This window comes from Sinocyclocheilus rhinocerous, unplaced genomic scaffold, assembly GCF_001515625.1.
Source record: "Sinocyclocheilus rhinocerous isolate Xijiao unplaced genomic scaffold, SAMN03320098_v1.1 scaffold387, whole genome shotgun sequence".
Taxonomy (NCBI): domain Eukaryota; kingdom Metazoa; phylum Chordata; class Actinopteri; order Cypriniformes; family Cyprinidae; genus Sinocyclocheilus; species Sinocyclocheilus rhinocerous.
This window is the reverse complement of record NW_015651557.1, coordinates 819293-840042: the sequence shown is the minus strand read 5'-3', so window position 1 is coordinate 840042 and position 20750 is coordinate 819293. Positions and strand designations below refer to the sequence as shown.

The window sequence follows — 20750 nt, the reverse complement described above, 5'->3', positions numbered from 1 at the left end:
GATGGATATTTATTTATTTATTTTTTTTAATTATTACAATGTTGTGTCATCAGGGCTTAGAGCATCTTTTGGCCTAAATGTTAAGTGTAAAGAAATCGGTTCCCTTCCCCTGCCTACAACCATAAGATGGCCACTTTATTTCTCTCTTCCTAGTTACTGCAACAGTTTTGACAGGTCGAAGCTATCTACAGTGCACTCTCTTCATGCCTGGCAGACCTAGTCCAAATCTCCACCCCCTTTCCTGAGCAGCAGCCAGGAAGTGTCTCCCACTGGATGTTACGTGGACCAAAGCACCATCTGGTGGCAGGCATGCTTATAGTCAACTCACCGGTCCACGGCTTCAATGTCAAAACAGAACCTCTTCTCGATTGAGTCTGTTTTCCTTCTGGTGCAAGATTTCAGCGTAAAGCTTTCCTCATCTCCCTGAAAAGAAAAACATGGTTTACTATAGGCCCAAATTTTGGCACCACATTTTCAGCATTTCACTTATTCGGCTTTTATGTGAGCCTGGACGGCCGACAGGAAAATGTGACCAGATGTTCTATATTTACCAACTACACTGTCATCACATAAATGATTATATAAATGAATGATAAAGTGTCAGGTTACTCCCTATCTTGTTGCAAAGTGTGGCCAAGGAATGGGTGTTCAAATGCGGCCAGCTATTTTTATTCCAACACTTCACAGCTCTTTTACCGACTAGCAACACATTACACACATACCTCTGGAGTTCATTTACCAGAGCGCTGTCGTTCTCTCCTTCAGTGACCTCCTCACTTACAGTCTAATTGTTTCTATCACGCCACTCTGCTAAGTGACTTCTCTCTAGTTTTTCTTCTCTTTTCACATTGCAGAAAAGGCGATAGCGTAATGCTAGCGCAAGGACTAGATACTAAACAAACTGAGTATGCTTACAGAATGCAACGTCTGGAGAGGTGAAACAAGGGTCCCTGTGAGCACATTTAGTCTACAATAAGTCTGCAAGACTGCATATATATATACAATAAATTCACCTTTTGGGACAAGGTCATATTTTCAGCGATAAAAGCGTTAGTATTTGAACCCTACACATTCAAACCCTTAACCTGAAGTATTACAATTTGGTGCATAACACATCCCACATCATTTGTGCTACAAACATGACTTATGAAATTGTGTGGCTTGTTGAGAAGAGCTGAGCTAGCCTATTACTGTTGTAATTGATAAGACTAACAGCTGAAAAAAATATTAATTTGATGATTAAAAGATGAACGAAGATCTTACGGGTTTGGAACGACATGAGGGTGAGTAATTAATGACAGAATTTTCATTTTTGGGTGAACTATCCCTCTAAGTACTTGCATCACTATTAACTATTAGTAAGCAGCAATTAGCAGTTTATTGAGGTAAATGTCATAGATAATAGTTAGTTCATACTGAGAACTGGTCCCCAAGCTAAAGTGTAACCCAATGTTATTCACTTCACCTGTCAGTGGATTTAATGTTGTGGCTCATCAGTTTATATCGCTCACTTATGATAATATCATGCCAAATATGTTGAAGATTGGTGGACAGGCAGTCAATTTGTTATCTAACAACTGGTTTCCACACAGTGTGCTTAAAAATATGAGTTTGTGATTCCTGCTTGTAATCCCTCTAGCCAATTTGCCTGCTAAGCCTCCATTATAAGTCTATTACTGTGATGACAACTCTCAGAGGGATTGGCATGGTAATGTACATGACAATGTTAATGTATTTGGTCTTGGCGGAATAGATCTGCTACGCTGCTGCTGCGGCAGAACAAGTACAGAGACTTGCTACTGCCAATACATCCACAACATGCTGCTGTGAGCATGTAAGAAATATTGCTGCTGCAAATATAACATACATGAAATAGCCCCCATATAGCATACATGAATCACCTCGTAGCAGATCTATACAGGTGGAGCTGGGGAAGGTGGAGGGTTTCCTGAAGTGCGCTGCAAACTGCTACAGCAATATTGAATATTGAGCAGCGAGCTCATTGGCTACCGATACAGGAGAGAACCAATCAGCTGCCATGTGACAATGATGTCGCCAGGTCAGATTGAGTTAGACCTATCGGACTGCGCCATCTAGAGTTTCATGCCAGAACTCTGTATTTACTGTAAACATGTTCATTTTAACTATCTGAAGGATGAGCTGAAATGACTGTTGTAACTGACATGTCACAGATGCAATACATAAACATTGGGTTGAAAACCAAAACAGAATAGTAAATGAAAAATGTGAAAACTTATATGATGTATAGAATGTTTATTGTTAATGTTTATTAAACTGGGACAAAAAACAGGATTCTAATTCAAATGTAAAATTTGACTAATTTGATGAATGAAATTTATTTTTAAGCACTAAATAGAACGTGTAAATATATACAGGGGTGCACATATGTTTTTCAGTCAGGTTCTCATGAGAGCACCTGGAGATTTGGTTTGGTGCTCACACTGCACATAGTGTGCCCAATTAAATATAACTATAAAAAAATAATAATTAATAATACTAATAATAGTTTTATTGAATTTAGTTATTTTTAAATAAAATAAATAAAGTGTGATAATACTATTATATTTTATAAATGAGTATTAAATAAAAATAAATTATTTTATAGTACTCTATATTAGCTGCTGAGTGAAGACCTAGTCACACTTTTGCATTTTGCTGTGAAACCATTCAAATTCCAACTCAAGAATCGAAAGATATTTTTGTCTGAAATTTACCCACATTAAATTAAAGGGTTTTTGTTTCAACAGAATGTGCATTTCCTTGTAAACATGTCAGCAATAAAATAAACCATGCAAATCACGAAAGAATATTACTCTGTATTCAATTTTTATTTTTTTTAATGACAATAAAACACATTTTCTGTTTGCTTCTCTCTTGCGATTAGCAGGTTTGTGTGTCTAGCACGGGGTAGTAGTGTCTGGTCGGAATGTAATCAGGCCGCATGCAGTCCCTGGTGCGAGAGTCGTGCTATTGACCCTGCGTGTGTGGCTGTGCAGAGCGGGACGGGCACAGAGCCAGGTGCCGACACTGGTGCCAGCTCAACGATGCGATACGCAGCTTCTCGTGCCAAGATCAGAGTCTTGTCAATGCCAGCATTGAGGAACAGACACGTGGCTTGTGCCAGTATCCACTCTCCAATCCAAAGGTTACACATACTGCTGAGTGAAAGGGTGCGAGAGGGACTGTATGTGACAGAGAAAGAGAAAAAAGAACCACTTACATTTTTGGCCCCAGACTTCTGATCAAACAGCATCATGGCCATGCGTTTGGGCTCTCGGTGATAGATGCAGTAGTACTTCACCCATGTGGACACGAAGGAACCTGATTTGGTAAAAAAAACAGGGAGCCATGTAAGAAAAAGACAGATAAACAGTAAATGGATCACAGAATTCAGTGTTCATGTGCCTCCAGAAACAGGGTTGGGAAACACTATTTTAAGCAATTAAAGTTTTGTGTGTGATAGAGAAGGAAAGATATGGTAAACTCTTTGAAGGCTTTGGTTATGTAAAACTTTGAAGCATTTATGGAAGGGAAAAGAACAGAGTGAAGTGAAATGCAATACTGTGCAAGAGCATAACAGTTGCTGCCCAATTTGTCACCACCTTTGGGATAAAAATTCATTCATTTCTTAATAGGGATTTCAAAAAATCTTCAGTAAAGAGCTCAAAGCCATGAAATACCAACCCAGGCTCATTGCAAAAACATGCCTTTACATGTACTTAAAAAAGAAAAAGAAGACATGAACACTGGTGGCAGTAAAACACCAAACACCTATATTCCTTTTCACACAAATTATGATCATAGGGCCAAAAAAATCAGTTAATGAAGACTCATTTTCATTTGCAATTTCTTTGCACAACCCTTTGCTATCACCTTAAAATACCTTTACCATAGTGCATGATTTGTAAACCAATAAATTTTTTAATGGACATCACATATTCAGCTCTCTGTGTATGGATTTTCTGCTGTAGTAAACTTGCTCGGTAGCTCTCTCAAGTCTCATGAAACATGGTTCGATAAAAAAGCTCAAAACAGTGTAAAAACATGGTCAAATGAGAAAAAGAAAACTTTCTTTCTTTAACACCAACGGTTTGGTTCAGGGTAGGATTTAGTGAAGGGAGCATGTTATTTTTAAAGGCAAAAGAGCATTAACCTTTCAGCGCCGCAGACTGGACTTTTAATTTATGAACTGCTATGATACACAGTTGGCACAGTAACATTTATCTGTTTGGTGAAAACTGAACATGCTTTATTTTCATAGACATGAAGCACTGTGGATAGTAAAGCAATGAAATCATATAAAAATAACAACAGCCTAGGAAAATAAGATAACTGACTTAGAGTCAGTAATAAGTATAAAATACATTACATTTTAGGTGTACTGCTAAATATTTAGATATATACAAATATACAAGTTGTTTGAGAATGCAGGGAGAATAATGATGTTTAATGATGTCAATCTCAATGCTTCATGGTAGTGGGGATACCAAGCTGATTTGCTGCAATTTTTGTGTCCATGTGAACAGAGACTTCTCTGAATGTTGGCTTGCCATTTAGGATTGTGGGTACACACACACACATTTTATTATTTTATTTGGATCCAAAAGACAAGCAAAGAAAACGGAATCCAAATACCCTGGGAAGTCATTTTGCATGATGACAGGTAAACATGGCTCACATACATTCAAAAATGATTTTACTTACAAACACACAAATCATCACACACCCTCTACAGTGGCCAGTGTAATCAGTTGTGTCTTAGAAATCAGAAAAAAGCCCTAAACTTTTCAACTTACGTTTCTCTTGCACAAACAGGTATCCCTCCATTGTGTTCGGACTGATGCTCTTATGTTCGTCCGGGTTTTCCTTCATCTTCTTCATCAAGCATTCCACCTCTGAACGAGTGCTCTCGAACCGGTTCCGCGTCTGAAACACGACAAAGACAATTTAAGGAGAAGGTGAATGTTCAAAAAGATATGAAGATTCAAGAATGCTTGTGAAAACCTGCCACTGTAAAAAAAAAAAAAAAACTCTGCAATGCAATATACATTAAACTACTGCACTCCTTAAATATAACCGATCATTGACCAGGCTCATTGTGAAGTGGCTAGTTTTATGGCAGTTGTTATTTGCAATGCATTTTGGCAAACTAACTGCACCTGTCAGGTACTGGGTTTTAACAAACTCCAGCAAACTCCTGTAGTGATTTGGCTTTGAAAGGGTTTGATACACTCATCCTTAAAGGCAGAGTAAGTGATTTCTGGTAGCCAATGTTGATATTTGAAATCACCAAAACAAACACGCCCCTACCCCAAAAGGGTCTTGCCCCTATTTTGATAGCTCCGCCCCACATATACGTACGCAACCCAGGCAACGATTAGTTCTGTGAAACAAAGCAAAACCAATGTTACACCGTGTCTACGGACGTGAGCGGCGCGGCGCAACAAACCCCAACAGAAAACTGCTGCCGGGTTCTATTTATGACGTGATGACACACATTTCAAATGGTTTTCAACGGTCGTTTGATCGCGTCCAGTGTAGGCAGACTTTAGCTGTTGTAGACACGGTTTTACTCACCTATTGAGAAGAAACAAAGCAACCTCGGCGTCCGATCGCAGGCCTCCGCTCCTTGAGTTCTCTCCAGCGCTGGAAAGCTGATCTGATATTTACACGGGTCCTACTTCTTGCCTTATCGTTCCGCAGACGTTTTCCTCTTTTGTTTTTTATCCGCCATCTCTATCTCTCTGTCGCTCGGCTCGGCTAATGTCCGTCCCATGCACTGAAAGCTCTCTCCTCCACATCACGAGTAGACACGCCCCTTATTGCTGATTGGCTACAAGTTTGTTTTGCGATTCGGCCCGAATCAGTTTTCTAAAGTGTTTTTGAAAAATCACATACCCTGCCTTTAACTAAAAGAAGACATGATGATTTACTTGCAATTTACTTAGAGGTGCAGTACGCAATATTGACAGCTAGTGGTTGAAATAGGTACTGCAGTGCCCTCCTCCTCAGACTGGACACTCACGTAGGTTGTCATGCACAGGAACAAGCGCAATTCACAATGGAAGGTGATGAATATCTGTGTTTTAATATGCTTCTGGTCATAGAGCTTTTTGGGTGGATGTCGATGCTTTTTAGGTCGGGTAGAGTCTGTGATCTCTGACCCAGTTTGTTTGCTTGCTTCTATGGCTGCAGTATGCTGTGTTTTCCACCATCTGGAAACCCAGTGTGTCAAAATACTATTGGGTAAACTGGCAGTGGGCAGAATCACACAGACCAGAAACAGACATTCTGACACGGAACACTCATTTCAAAGCAGAATTGTAGCATTGTTATTCAAAGAAACAGGTATGTGAACTTAGCATGTTTCCTAAATATCTGCAACTGTATTATTTCTTTATGCTTTAGTACAGTACAGTCAAAAAACAAAAACAGACTACTAATTCTGCTCTCCTAATTTGTAACATCAGCATCTACTGTATGAGGGTCTGTTGTAAGAAATGCACTCACATTTTGAATGCTGATTGTGAGGTCTGTCTTGAAATGGTTGAAGTCTTTGGCCAGTTCGTACCCATGATGATAATATGTAAACAGACCCTGTAGAAAAGCCAGCAACTACACACAAAAAAGAGCCATCAGTAAAGACTGAATAATGTAATGTAATATAATATAATATAAAAAGAATGACATGAAAATGTGATGAAGTTTTACCGGCTCCACAAACTCAAACATCTTCCTCTCCTGAACTTCCTGCACTTTGAAGACATATTCCAGCGAGACCTCATAGAAGTGCTGCCTTACTATGTCCACCTGGTTATCCGCCTGGGTAGATTTGATCATTTTTAAAAAAAAAAAGACAAATATCCATCAAATTAAACTGGGGGTTTGTAGCTTTTAGTTCATGTCTACAATGGCAAACCAAATGCTTTTGCTTTTACAAATGAAGTCAAGCCTTTCAATATATCTGCCCGCAGTTTACTGTTTCATAGGAAGTCAAACCAGACGATTGCTAGTCTTAAAGTGCAACCGCATGCAAAATGGTATTTTAGTCTCAGGTAAAACGGCATTAATAGCAGAACATACTTCGTGAAGGTGTGCTTCCTTTTTCTTTGCAGACAGACTGAGGTGTTTCTCCAACACTGTGCAGTACTTCTCTGTCTCTTTATCATATTTCTTTTTGGCCTCCTGTGGGATAAAAATGCAAACTCTGACTGACAAAAGCTGAAATGTTATATGTAGAGATTTGCATGTATGTATGTATACATCCATATTCATTTTAAACTGGAAATACAGTACTTAACATTTTTAAAGCAGTAACAGTGGGTAGTTTCACACACATAAACTTTATCAAGTAGTGTGTTTGGGGTGGATGCTGAAGCTCTCATACCATCACCATATATGCTTGCAAGTGCATTCGACAGTAATATTTTAACCATTTTTCAAAAACAATATACTGCAAGTAATTACGAAATTACTTATACAGGTGTGCTAAAATCTTAAGTTCAACAAATTGCATTTAATATAAATGTAAACTCGAACACATTTTACTTTAATTGCAAATAACATGCAATTAAGTGTCCGAAAACATTACATTCAGATCCACACTTATGTACATTCTTTTAAAGTACACTATTTGTGTAATAAGTACTTTTAAGCGATGTGTACTTTACAAAGTGTACTTTACAATGGCTCATTCTTTGCTTTTCTGCTTTAATTTTCTTAAGGGCCTTGACACCTGTAAGTGTCTAATAACCAGATGCACATCCACAATAATGGACAAAAGCCACTGGGTGTGAGAGAGTCGAATTAGTCATTAGGGAATCAAGCGGCATGCATGAGCTGCAAAGTTGGCAATAAATTTGAACCATTGTTAAAAAAAAAACTTAAAATGAGGCATGCACAATTCTTTGCTACATGTCAATTTAAACAGATTTATTGCATCTGTTTGTATTCATCATGAACAACATTACAATAAGTGTTTACACATCATAACCAACAGATGGCAGTGCTGTTTAAACAAGTTACAGCAGTTTCTTAGAAGCACTTTGATCTGTGATGGCTTGGCCCACATTTAATCTGCAGGTTTTGACTATGTAACAATAATCGTAAGTGACAAATACGCCTTCGAACAAGGTACTTCTTGATAACTGAAAACAATAAGCCTCTCTCTGCTATGAATACCATTACAGCATAAAGCGATTTGAACTTCTGCTCTCACCTTTGCAGCTCCAATCTGCTCCTTCCTGAAACGCTCCAGTGGCGAGATCAACACATCATTGGCATTTTCAATCTGAGGAGACACAGGTCATAGAGTTCTTTTTACCATCTATCATCATCGTTTCCCCCCATTTATCATCATTGTTTGTCACCAATCTTTGCCACATACGTTTTGAGAACTGCTTACTCTCACTTAAAACTAAACGGATTAATATTTATATCCCTTAAAGTTAACGTTAAATATCTAATTATATATATTGAATCATCCCCCATCCCTAGTACTGCTTTCATGTTAAAGCATTAAGACTTTATACTGTAGACATGACAGTATGATTATTCATTTATGTATGTTTGTATTTATTTATTTAGTTTTGTCTGTGCATCACACATATTGCCACACAGATTGCTCTGGTAATTGTAGAAATTTAGAAATGTAACCTTTTTTTTAGACGGATGGATGGATGGATATTATCTTGCTGTATGTATGTCGTTTTCTTTACGTTTTCTGACTAAAAGCAACCAAAAAACCATTTTAAAGTGGTTAAGCAAATAATAATAATAATAATAATCGGCAGGGATCCCAGACCAATACAATTAGTGTGCCTCCTCTATTTTAAAACCCACGAGCCGCCACTGCATATAGACACCTATTTTGGTGTGACCACACATTAGCAAACTCCAACTTTGCTTGGCAACCATAAACCACCTACCATTACACAGTGTCTACATCAGACGTGTCAAAGTGAAATCACACATATGAGCTACAAAGCTTGTTACAGTTTGCAGAGTAGGTGGTAGTTTTCTGCTTCGTGTCAGATTTTGTCAATAACACCAGGGTATTAATGCTATAGCAGATTCTCTATCTCTTAGTTTTATTTAGTTTATTTAGTCCTCTTATTTTTTCTTTATTTTCTTGTGAAATACAGAGTTCTGGCATGAAACTCTAGATGGCGCAGTCCAATAGGTCTAACTCAATCTGAACTAATGACATCATTATCACATGGCACAGCTGATTGGTTCTCTCCTGTATCGATAGCCAATGAGCTCGCTGCTCAACATTCAAATAGTGCTTGCCGTAGCAGTTGCAGCTTGCTTCAGAAACCCTCCACCTTCCCCAGCTCCACCTGTATAGATCTGCTACGAGGTGATTCATGTATGCTATACGGGGGTTTTTTCATGTATGTTATATTTGCAGCAGCAGTATTTCTTACATGCTCACAGCAGCATGTTGTGGATGTATTGGCAGTAGCAAGTCCTGGTACTTGCTCTGCCGCAGCAGCAGTTGCGTAGCAGATCTATTCCGCCAAGACCAAATACATTAACATTGTCATGTACATTACCATGCCAATCCCTCTGAGAGTTGTCATGACAGAACTATATATAAACATCTTCTATGTAAAATATCTTATTCAGAACAATACTAAATAAAAAATAACATGCATTTTGTATGATCCCTCTTATTTTTAGTAAAATAATGAACATTTTGTAGATTCTGCAAGGTGTATGTAAACTTTTAACAACAAATACCAAAGTTCTGTCATGAAACTCTAGATGACGCAGTCTGATAGGTCTAACTTAATCGGACATAATGACATCATTATTCACAAGCCGCAACTGATTGGTTCTTTTCGTATCAGCAGCCAATGAGCTTGCAGCTCAACATTCAAATACTCGGCTAGTGCTTGCTATAGCAGTTGCAGTGCGCTTTAGAAACCCTCCACCTTCCCCAGCTCCACCTGTATAGATCTGCTACAAAGTAATTTAATGCATGTTACTGTTTATTAAGGGTTATTCATATATGTAATATGTGCAGCAGCAGCAAGTCACGGTACTTGCCCTGCCGCAGCATCAGCATCAGCATCAGCGTAGCAGATCTATTCCACCAAGACCACACACAATAACATTGTCATGTATATTACGATGCTAAACTCTCATGACAGAACTGTATATCATCATACTGTCTAACTCAGGAAATGAAAGACATGGGAGCAAGTTTCATTTTTAGTGAACTATTCCTATTAGTTATAAACATAGTGATAATGAAACTGATGATGGTGAAGATGAAAAAACCTGCTGACCATTCGTGTCCTCTCATCTTCCAGGTTCTGTAAGACTCCAGCAAACTCCTGAAGTGATTTGGCTTTGAAAGAAAAGAAATAAGACTGGTGATCACACACAGCATCTTGACCACATTAGCTTAATTTACATCTTCAAGCAGTGAAGTCAGACATTTGTCATTTTATAATTCACCACGGACAGCCTGAGAATTCAAGTAAGAAATGGTTATTCAAAACCGAGCCAAGAGCGACACTTTCCACAGCACAACTCAGCAAAATTGTGCAATCAGAATTGTGTTTAACATACGTAAGTCTGTGTGACAACCATTAGAATGTGTTTAGCGCTCTTACAAAAAAAAAAAACAGCGGCCAAATACCAACTTCAACTACCAACTGCAAAGACTGTGTTTAACACCTACAAATAATTTTTTTTTAAATCTAGGCGAGGTAAAAAAAAACTGTGATGTGTTGGGAAAAAAAATGTCAAAGTGTTGGGTCTTGTGCAACATACTTTTTTTTTTTTTACTTTAGCATACTTTTAAAAAGAGCATTTACTACAAAAATAATATACTTTAAAAGAATATACTAATATGTGGACTGAGTGTAATGTTTTCAGACACTTAATTACATGTTATCTAATGAATATGTATTATAGTTTAAATGTATATTAAATGCAATTAGTTGAACTTAAGACTGCCTTTTGACCCATTTAAGTAGGACTAAAGTATATCTTTATATGCAATTGTACAATTCTGTTTGAAATATAATTAAAGTGTACTGTTGAATGTACCGACAAGCATTTATGGTAAACTAAACTATACTGTAATGTCATGTATCTAAATTGCAATTACACATTTGTATATTAAAGTTGTATTTGATATTACAACTCTAAATGTAATATCAGATAACACACTACAGTTACAAATATAATTAGGTAATTTACATGTGCTATATTATGTAAGTCAACACATTAAAACAAGTGTACTTTAAAACATGACATGATTATTAAAACAATGATTTAAAATGTACTTTAAAGTTAATTTTTTATTTTGACAATTACAATGTGTCTTTTTAAAAGTCTGTGTTAAGAAAGGCATGACACTGTACTATTTTGAAGTAGACTTATTTCATTAATATTGTATTATCTGCAAGTGCAGTACTTTAAATGTATATTTAAGGTTTGAAGATGACTACATGTGCACAATTAAGTGCACTTCTTTAGCGTTGTATTAGGGTGCTGCTATGCAAAGTCCAATTATATTAAGGCCATTATATACAACTGACAGTTTTGAAAAGGCAAATACTCTAAACATGTGCAAACGTAATGGCGATTCCACTGCTTAGCACTAGTATTTCTATCATAACTAAAGCAGCAAACTCATCAAACCTCTCAAGATACCCAACCTCAGACATACAGTGGATGCATTACTACGAAAACTTCCAGATGTAATACAGTTTTCATGTTCAACCTCATAAGGTCAACAGAAAGTAAGTAAGGCCATGTCCACACGTACACGGGTATTTTTATAAACAGAGTTTTTCCTTCTTCCGTTTTTAAAAACATCTCCGTCCACATGAAAACGCAAACGCATGCTATGAAGCACTGTCAAGAGCATGCCAAACCAACAGGTGGCGATATAATCTCAACCGTAAAGCCATGTTGGCCAATCAGAAGCCTGAAAAAGTTTCCAGTAGGCGGAGATAACAGCGCATGCTCCGACGTCACAAGCCAAAAACTCCGGTTTCGCTGTCTACACGATAACACTGCAACCTGAGTTTTTGAAAATCTTCACCCTGGCAGGCATTTTCAAAAATGTTCGGTTTCAGTGAACTGGTGCTGCGTTTGCGTGTGGACGAACGGCCTAACCGCGTAGAAAAAGCTGCGGTATTAAAAATAACCGCGTTCGTGTGGACAGGGCCTAAGACTAAAGGACTGCAAGGCTACAACTGAAGATGAGATCAGAATAAAGGCAAGTCAATACATGTTCCTTCTTCAGATTCAGCCAAGCAGAATTTCAGCAAGTTTCCATGTAAGGTGCCAGGACTTACAGAAAGCCACAAAAATTCCCACAGGTTCCAACACTTAAGCCTTTGATGCCACACCATCAAGTGGAATTATGGCAAATACACATAAGTTGAGCTGAAACCTTGGTTTAATTGTGTCATAGTAGGGGCTCAATGAAACGGTCGTTGTGGACCGCACTCAGTAAAACCTGTCTTTTTGAGTTAAAAGCTTGTAATGAATACATTGTGCAAGACCTTGAGTGGGATCAGATGGCCATGGATCAATTTGTACTCAACCGATAGCCTTCACAGAAACAATGAAGAAACTGCTTTAAAGTTGAGTTCAAATGCTTTCTACGAATGTCATTTGTATGACAGCATACATTGAATACCGCTGTGGGGTTTAAAACTGTAGTATAATCTTGAGAATACTTTTTGTTTCTTGCATAATACACTGACTAAGGAACAACAAACATTCAAAAGAAACAATGTTATGATCTTACCAATGCATATCTCATCATCTGTTTCTGCATCGCCAATGCACTGGAATTTAAACTCGTTCAGCGACTCCGCAAACTTTCTCTTCGCAGTGGACAAATCTGTAAAAGATGTGACGAGAAGATGTGTTAAAATTTCTCTGACGAGAATAGCACAAGGTGACAAAACCACAATGTTTTAAGCCAGGAAGCGAGAGAACATGTAATGCACTTTGGAAACTTTGTGGTGTCTGGGTCTTTCAAGACATGCGACTGACAAAGTGAGTAAGAGTTCAGTGAGGGAACGAGAAAAAGAGACTGCAAGGGGGAAAATAGTCCAAAAAAGAAAGCTAAGGAGAGACAGAATGAGCCCAGAAGTCCCTAAAAATAAACACTGTTTGTCATGGAAGGAGAATTTGGCTGGTCAGATCAGATTATAAATCGAAGGCAGACCCCTTGGTTTTAGATTGCCATAACTTTGGAAAAAAATTTCTTCAGAATAACAAACAAATGAGAAACTTGCACAAAAATGAGCCGAGCTGGATGTCAACCTCAGTAGCACTTTTTAGTTTGAGGTAAATTGCATATACTGTACTTTAATAGGAATTCATTATATTTGGAAATTGCAAACCAGTTCTATAGACTCTATATCTATACAACTCATACGATTGTTTAATCATTAAGATCAGCTGAATTAAATGATAGATAAACTGAATGGGAAGAGATGCAATTGAATAGTTTGAAAGTAATAACATTATGAAATCACTGTGATTAAAATTTTTTTTTTTCCACTTTAGTTTAGGGACCAATTCTCACTTTTAACTGGTTGCTTATTAGTATGCATATTACTAGCATATTGTCTGTTATTAGTACTTATAAAGCACATATTAATGTCTTATTCTGACCATACTTAGATCCCTTAGTCCTACCCCATACCTAAACTACCTTACTAACTATTAATAAGGAGCAAATTAGGAGTTTATTGAGGCAAACATTGTAGTTAATAGTTAGTTAATAGTCAGAACTGGTCCCAAAACTAAAGTGTGACCAAAAATGTATATAGATGAAACACGCATTATGTGTAGTGGAAAGGATACTTTGTAATTTTGTGTATTGTACTAACAATTGAAAATATGCTGAAATGCTTGAAAAAACGTTATCTGACTTGTACTAAAAGTTTTGAAAATGTACTACTAACTTGTACTACAAAAATAGTACTACTACTAATAATAATAATGTAAAATTCCTAGAGCTCTGTAAAGGAATTTGGCATAGCAGCTCTTTTTAAAAGTATCACTCACAGCGATATGAACCAAAAATTCTGTATGTGATTGTCAAAGTGTCAAAATCAAAAGCACATTTTGGGCAAACTGTGTGTAAACTCTCTCCAATACAAATGACACAAGTGATACAATGGATAACCAACTCAAGGGCAAGTTTGCCAGTAACAAATACATTATTCTTTTCTCAGGACATGCATTTACTTATTGTGAAACATATTGACCCAGTTCTTCATGGAAAGAAATATGATTCTGTTTGGCAATGGCTTGCTTTGGCTTACCGAGCTAGCAGGTTACAAGACATTTTACAATGCATGAACAAAACGGTAAAATAGTTAAACATGCAACAATCTCTACTAACAAAATTCACACCAATTACCAGTTAATTTATGACAGAAAAATACAACAGACATCTCATGGGTATGTTCAATAGCATATTAGTTTTCGCTTTGGTATCAATAATCATTTAATTTTACTTGAGTATTGGGATCGACTGCTAATATTTGGGTAAAGTGACAACCCTACTTCCCAACAAGTAGCCTATCAATTTGTTATCTACGGACGCAGTTATTTTAGCACTCGGAAATCCAAGAATTGATATTTAATTAGTGACCAGCGCTAAAAATAAGCAGCTTCTGTTGACATCCACATTCGTCAACATGTGCTCTAAGAACACAGAATTCTCCTCCAGTGACCTCTGCTTCCTGCCTTACGCCCGGCGACACAGTGGTGCCGTCCAAGGAAGGAATGCATACATACAGTTGAATATGCATGCACAAACACTCACAAATACAAGCCAACGGGAAATCAAATAAAAAGATACAGCATTTTTCTTTCCTAAGGCTCCAGTGGAATGCTGCTGACACGCCGTTATGTGACGTCTGAGCTTTAGTTAACATGTTTCTTGTCTGCAAAGTAAATTTCCTTTACTTTTTAGAGGCTTTTCTAAGCGAAAATAACCATTGTCATGTCATAAAAGGTCAATTTAATTTTCTGATATTATCAGACTTCTTATAGACCTCTCTATGATGTAGAACCAAATAACCTTGTCATTTGACTAAAACTATGATGTGAATGTCTCCAAGAAATGTCTGGGTTATTTTTACATTAGTATACATCTGTAAAGCTATGGAAGCCTGTTTCCAACACTGAAAAAGAAAGTGACTTTTTATATCACAATTCTGACTTTTTTCTCTGAATTTTGACACATAAATTCACTATTGCGAGTTCTTGGGCGCTATTTTAATGATCTAAGCGCATGGTCTAAAGCGCACGGCGCAATTGTGCTTAGGGCGTGTCCGAATCCACTTTTGCTAGTTTAAGTGCGGGAAAAATAGTCGGCGCGCCCAGCGCATGGTCTAAAAGGGTTGTCCCTATTCTCTTAATGAATAATGGGGGTGTTTTGGGCGTAATGTGCCATAAACCAGTCAGAGTCTCATCTCCCATTCCCTTTAAAAGCCAGTTGCGCTCGCGCCATGGCGGATTCGCTATTTACATGGCAGAATTTACAAGAGGAAAAATGGAACGCTTCTCTAGTGAGGGAACGGATCTGCTCGTGCGCGTAATTCTGTTACATGCAAAGACTATCCATTATGACATGTAGGCATTTTTATATTTATGTACACAATAATAATCTTTTACATTTTAATCCTTTAATTTTTCATTTTTAAAAATGTTTGTGTGCTGCTGTGTGTGTAATAAGCAAAGTGTACGCGCGTTGCGCACCCGCCTATAGGCGCATATTACTAACGTGCTCTTTAAATAACAAAAAAAATAATAATATTGCGCCAGATTTTAGACCAGGTTTTTTTTGGTCAATGGCGCAGTCTATTTCAGTTGCCACAAAAAAACTCAAAATCACGCCAACAATGTGCCTGAACACATCTTGTTTTCAGACCAGCCCATGGGCGCACAAATGGGTGCAAATGCATTTGCTATTTAAACAACGTGGCGCAGGACGTGAAATGACAACTGCGTCAGGCTGAAACTAGCAAAAGACACATTCGTCGCGCCTGGCACCGCATTGCGCCGGGTGTATGATAGGGCCCAATATCTTATGTTTCAGTGGGATAATCTGTTTCTATGAAATGTCTATTTTGTTTTTATTCTGAATTATTTCTGTCGTCTTGGCTCAATCTGTCGAAGTTCGTCTAGCTCTAACCGGAGGCTACTACTGTCTTTTGTCACTCTTTTCGCTCTTTAAATAACAAAAAAAATAATAATATTGCGCCAGATTTTAGACCAGGTTTTTTTTGGTCAATGGCGCAGTCTATTTCAGTTGCCACAAAAAAACTCAAAATCACGCCAACAATGTGCCTGAACACATCTTGTTTTCAGACCAGCCCATGGGCGCACAAATGGGTGCAAATGCATTTGCTATTTAAACAACGTGGCGCAGGACGTGAAATGACAACTGCGTCAGGCTGAAACTAGCAAAAAACACTTGCGTCGCGTCTGGCGCCGCATTGCGCCGGGTGTTTGATAGGGCCCCTAAAGTCAAATTATGAGGGAAAAAATACTATTTTCTTACAGTCGTGAGTTTATCTCACAATTCTCACTTTTTAACTCACAATTGCATGTAACTTAGAATTGCGACTGTATTTCTCAGAATGTGAATTTATATCATGCAATTCTGACTTTGTAACTTGAAATTTTGAGTTTATATCACGGAACTCTGAGAATAAATTCAGAAATGAAATTAAAACTTTAATCACAGAAGAGGTGTATTCAAGTGCCTGTATGTATGAATAGCCTCCCAATCTTTTAATTAATTAATTAATTAATTTAAATATTGTTTTTTTTTACATTACTTAAAGCTGATCCAAAATCAATATTTGAGCATGTACATAACCAGCCAGTGTTCAAAACTATCGCCTTACTTTAGCCCGATTCACAACGGTTAACTTATAATAATGTTTTCTAATTTGAGTCGTACGGGTAGGTTTTCGCGGGAAATTCGAGCATGCTGCTGCATCATTACGTCACTTCTGTAAACATAAAGAAGTTGTTCCGGCTACTAGGCTATTTTGATGAATAGAAAGATCCAAAGATCAGCATTTATCTGAAATAAAAAGCTTTTGTAACATTATACACTATTCCATTCAGTATAATTTTTATTATTTTTTTGGGAAAGAAATTATAGAAATTTATACTTTTATTTAGCAAGGATGCTTAAAACTGATCAAAAGTGATGATAAAGGCATTTATAATGTTACAAAAGATTCATATCGATATCGGAATTATATCGTATCGACCGAAATTAAGAAATATATCGTGATATCAATTTTGGCCATATCGTCCAGCCCTATTTATTGTAATGCTTTTTTCCTCAGTTGGTCAGAATAAACGTGGCAGACTTGTTACTTACTTGTTCAGATGACAATATACGGTGAAAATTCTTATTTGGGTCATATACTCCAAGACATAGGTTAGAATCTGTGACTACTAAGTATAGGATTCACACCGGTACGGTGACTGACTGCCACACATACTCCGTCCTCAAAACATTAGATTCATCCGCCAGAGTACGTGCCAGAGTACAACCCACGCAAGGAAGATAATTCCGCAAGTAACTGCAATTCCAAGTTTTCAAACAGAGATGGCGACAAAGAGGCAAAACTTACGGACTGCAGTTTTAAAATTCATACGCAAATAAATAGAAACATGAATGAACCAATGAATGAATGAATAGTTAGTTAGTTAGTTAGTTAGTGTCATTAACCCAAACTCTATTTGAACCCAGTTCATGATAGGAGTATTTCATATACACAAGGAACAATGACATGCAATTGAATGCTGTTGCTACTCCCATAACTTGCAGTGTTTACACGTCCACAGTGACAATCAGATGTTGAAGTGAGAAAATGGAAACACTTGAAGTATGTAATCTGCACTTGTTTGGAAAGTTTCCTGTCCTGGGATAAGACGGAGCGCTGCTGGTGTGGAAGTGGAACGGATACCAGCTGCTGTCTGCAGGGAGCTCGCATTTGTTTCTATGAGGGAGGATCGGCCCTCCCAAATCCTTCATCATTCATGCTCATCAACTTGTTCAGATGTTCTTGAACACGTGCTTTTTTGTGGCAGTGGTTTGAAATCATTAGAATGAGATACAAGTGGCTTCATTTCTAATGAACGAATCATACAAAGACCTTTCTGACTAGTATTGAGGAGTACTCTAAAAACAACAACCGTACGACAATAACTACATTTGTAAGCAACTTGACAGGAGCTCGGTTTGCTTTCTTTTTTTTGCCCCCCATTAGAAAATGTCAGTGTAGTTAGCATTTGGTTAGCTGCCTTATCGAAAGGGTAGCTTTAAACACATGAAATCTTATAGCGTAATGAAATACAGTTTCATCTCAACATATTTCTCATGCTTCTCAACACGTGTGCAATGCAGAAGTATGCAGTGTAACCTGGAAGTGTTTTGGAATGCTAACAGAAAGATGTCATGGCTGAGGTCCAGGAGCCCATAACTCAGCTTCAGCCAAGTGAAGGAGTTTAATTTGTCTCTAAAGACCAATACGGCAGGGCAGACACTTAGCAGTCACTATGTACAAACCACTGACTCTGTTAAACATATGTATGGCTGTTACGCATTCACAACTATGTGCCAAAACCTGCATCATAAACCTAAAAATCACTGTCTAAAGAGAGCTGTTCAAGTTTTTACTGCAGATTTTGGTAAAAACTAAAATTATGGGCAACTTCAAATTCACAGAGTATGCTTTGCCGAAGCTGTGAAATTGACTGCAAATGGAAAATGGAAATTGAATTAGAATGAAATGGAATGGAATTTTAAAGAAAAATGGTTTATTGGTTTATTTAAAAAGTACAATTTCTTTACAAAATTACAAAAAAGTATCTTGTCGAATATACTGACAAGCATTTATGGTAAACTAAAATATACCATAACGTCATATCTATTAATTATATACCATGTATTGAAATATATTTGTACTGTAATTGCACATTTGTAATGATTAAGTTAGTAGTACATGTAGTATATGTAAAATATATTAACTAAATGTAACAACTAACACCCTACAATGAAGAACTATGCAAAATAAGTCTGCTTTATAGCATGACAAGAGTATTAAAACAATTATTTACTGTAAAATGTACTTTAAAAATTGTCATTATTACAAAATGCAAATTGTAACAATTATATGCAAGTACAGTTTTTTTAATATACTTTTAAGCTTTGAAATACACTACAAGTGTACATTATTTTATTTATTTATTTTTATTTTTACAAGTTATGTGGCACATGCAAAAGGACCATATATGATTTTGAGAGCTACAGTGCAAATTATCAGTGAATAATGCACATTTTGGTCTGTTCCTCTCACAAAGCTATTGTATGAATCGAAGTGTATGAGTCACATAGGCTGCTCAATGATACTTTTGAGGGTTTTTTTTTGACACTTTGGAACTGGGCAACCCGAGGCCTTTTTTACTTTCATTATTTTGCAGTGCACAACAAATGGGTAAATGATGACAACATTTTCTAATATATTAATTCAGAAATGTTCTTACAGCTATTAATATAGACAAGAACAGATGATAAAAGCCTTTGTGATGGAAGCCAGTGAAGACCTGGAAGACGCATCTCTCCAGATGGTCCAAACTGCAGAGCTTCCATTACACACAGCACTTTACCAGCAGGGAGCTGTACTGGGCCACACAGCGAGAGCTAGTCAGAAGCCAAAGTCTACTCAGCAAAACACCACCACATCACTGCTAGACACACACATTATAATGTCCTGTGAGACATTTTACTTGGAACTCTAGTAGGTAAAAATCAATGAAGATGTAATTAGAAGAAGATGCAGATATGCATTCAAGTTCATTCATTCATAACAAAACGAACACTTTTTGACATATGGACCATAACAGGGTCATCAAAGACCAAACATGTTGCATATGCGATTGGGAATTCACATAAACTACGGAGAAATAAACATTAAGTCATACTTGTAATGATGTCATTGCGATAGATCACACTGTTAAGGCAGGGCGCAGAGTCAATTTCTATTGCAAAATCTACCAAACACAGACTACACAGGATGAAGAGAGACCGACATGAACCAATGCATTTCCTTTTTTTATTTTCCACCAATAATTGTTTGGTAACTATGTCATTTGACATACTCTGAGGTGAATACCATCAAGAAATTACTTACATTTTTACATTGGTATACGTAGTAGTGGTCGACCGATATGGGTTTTTTGACAGCCGATGCCGATATCTTGGAAAGCAGGGTGGCCGATGGCCGATATAAAGCCGATATCGGCAGTGGGCAACTGCATAAAGCACAGCATAATTTGAAATCACTAGTTTAAAGTTTGTCGATCGCGCGTCTCCAGTGAAGCTAAACTCTCCTCCTGTCAGCATTCAATTTGCATAGACCGACCGTCACCCAGAGAACACGCGATCATGCAGGATACAAATGCACACTTCACAAGATCTCAACTAGATTCGACTAAGTCTGCAAGGTTTGTGAAATTAAATGTTCATTAGTCATTCAAAGATTTGTTTTAATGATATAAATGCGTTTGCTGAATGCTGACGGCAAATGAGAAAGTATTATAATGTTTGCCTTTCTATTACGAATAATATTAAAGCAATCGTTATAATTTTTGTATAAATACATTTTAATTCATTTGTTTAACAGTTCTATCTGATTATTAGA

General features: G+C 37.2%; 1 protein-coding gene across 1 annotated transcript in view; it reads right to left on the bottom strand.

Annotated features, from left to right (window-relative positions):
- Window positions 1-20750, bottom strand: part of LOC107713172 (rho GTPase-activating protein 26-like) — a 99473-nt gene that overhangs the window by 41344 nt on the left and 37379 nt on the right. Inside the window, exons 2-10 of the mRNA XM_016518605.1 lie at window positions 12803-12898; window positions 10317-10378; window positions 8240-8311; window positions 7105-7206; window positions 6733-6843; window positions 6532-6636; window positions 4818-4947; window positions 3242-3342; window positions 329-423 (exon numbers count right to left, since the gene is read on the bottom strand). Of these exons, the coding sequence (XP_016374091.1) occupies window positions 329-423; window positions 3242-3342; window positions 4818-4947; window positions 6532-6636; window positions 6733-6843; window positions 7105-7206; window positions 8240-8311; window positions 10317-10378; window positions 12803-12898 (874 nt within the window). The remainder of the gene's footprint in view (window positions 1-328; window positions 424-3241; window positions 3343-4817; window positions 4948-6531; window positions 6637-6732; window positions 6844-7104; window positions 7207-8239; window positions 8312-10316; window positions 10379-12802; window positions 12899-20750) is intronic.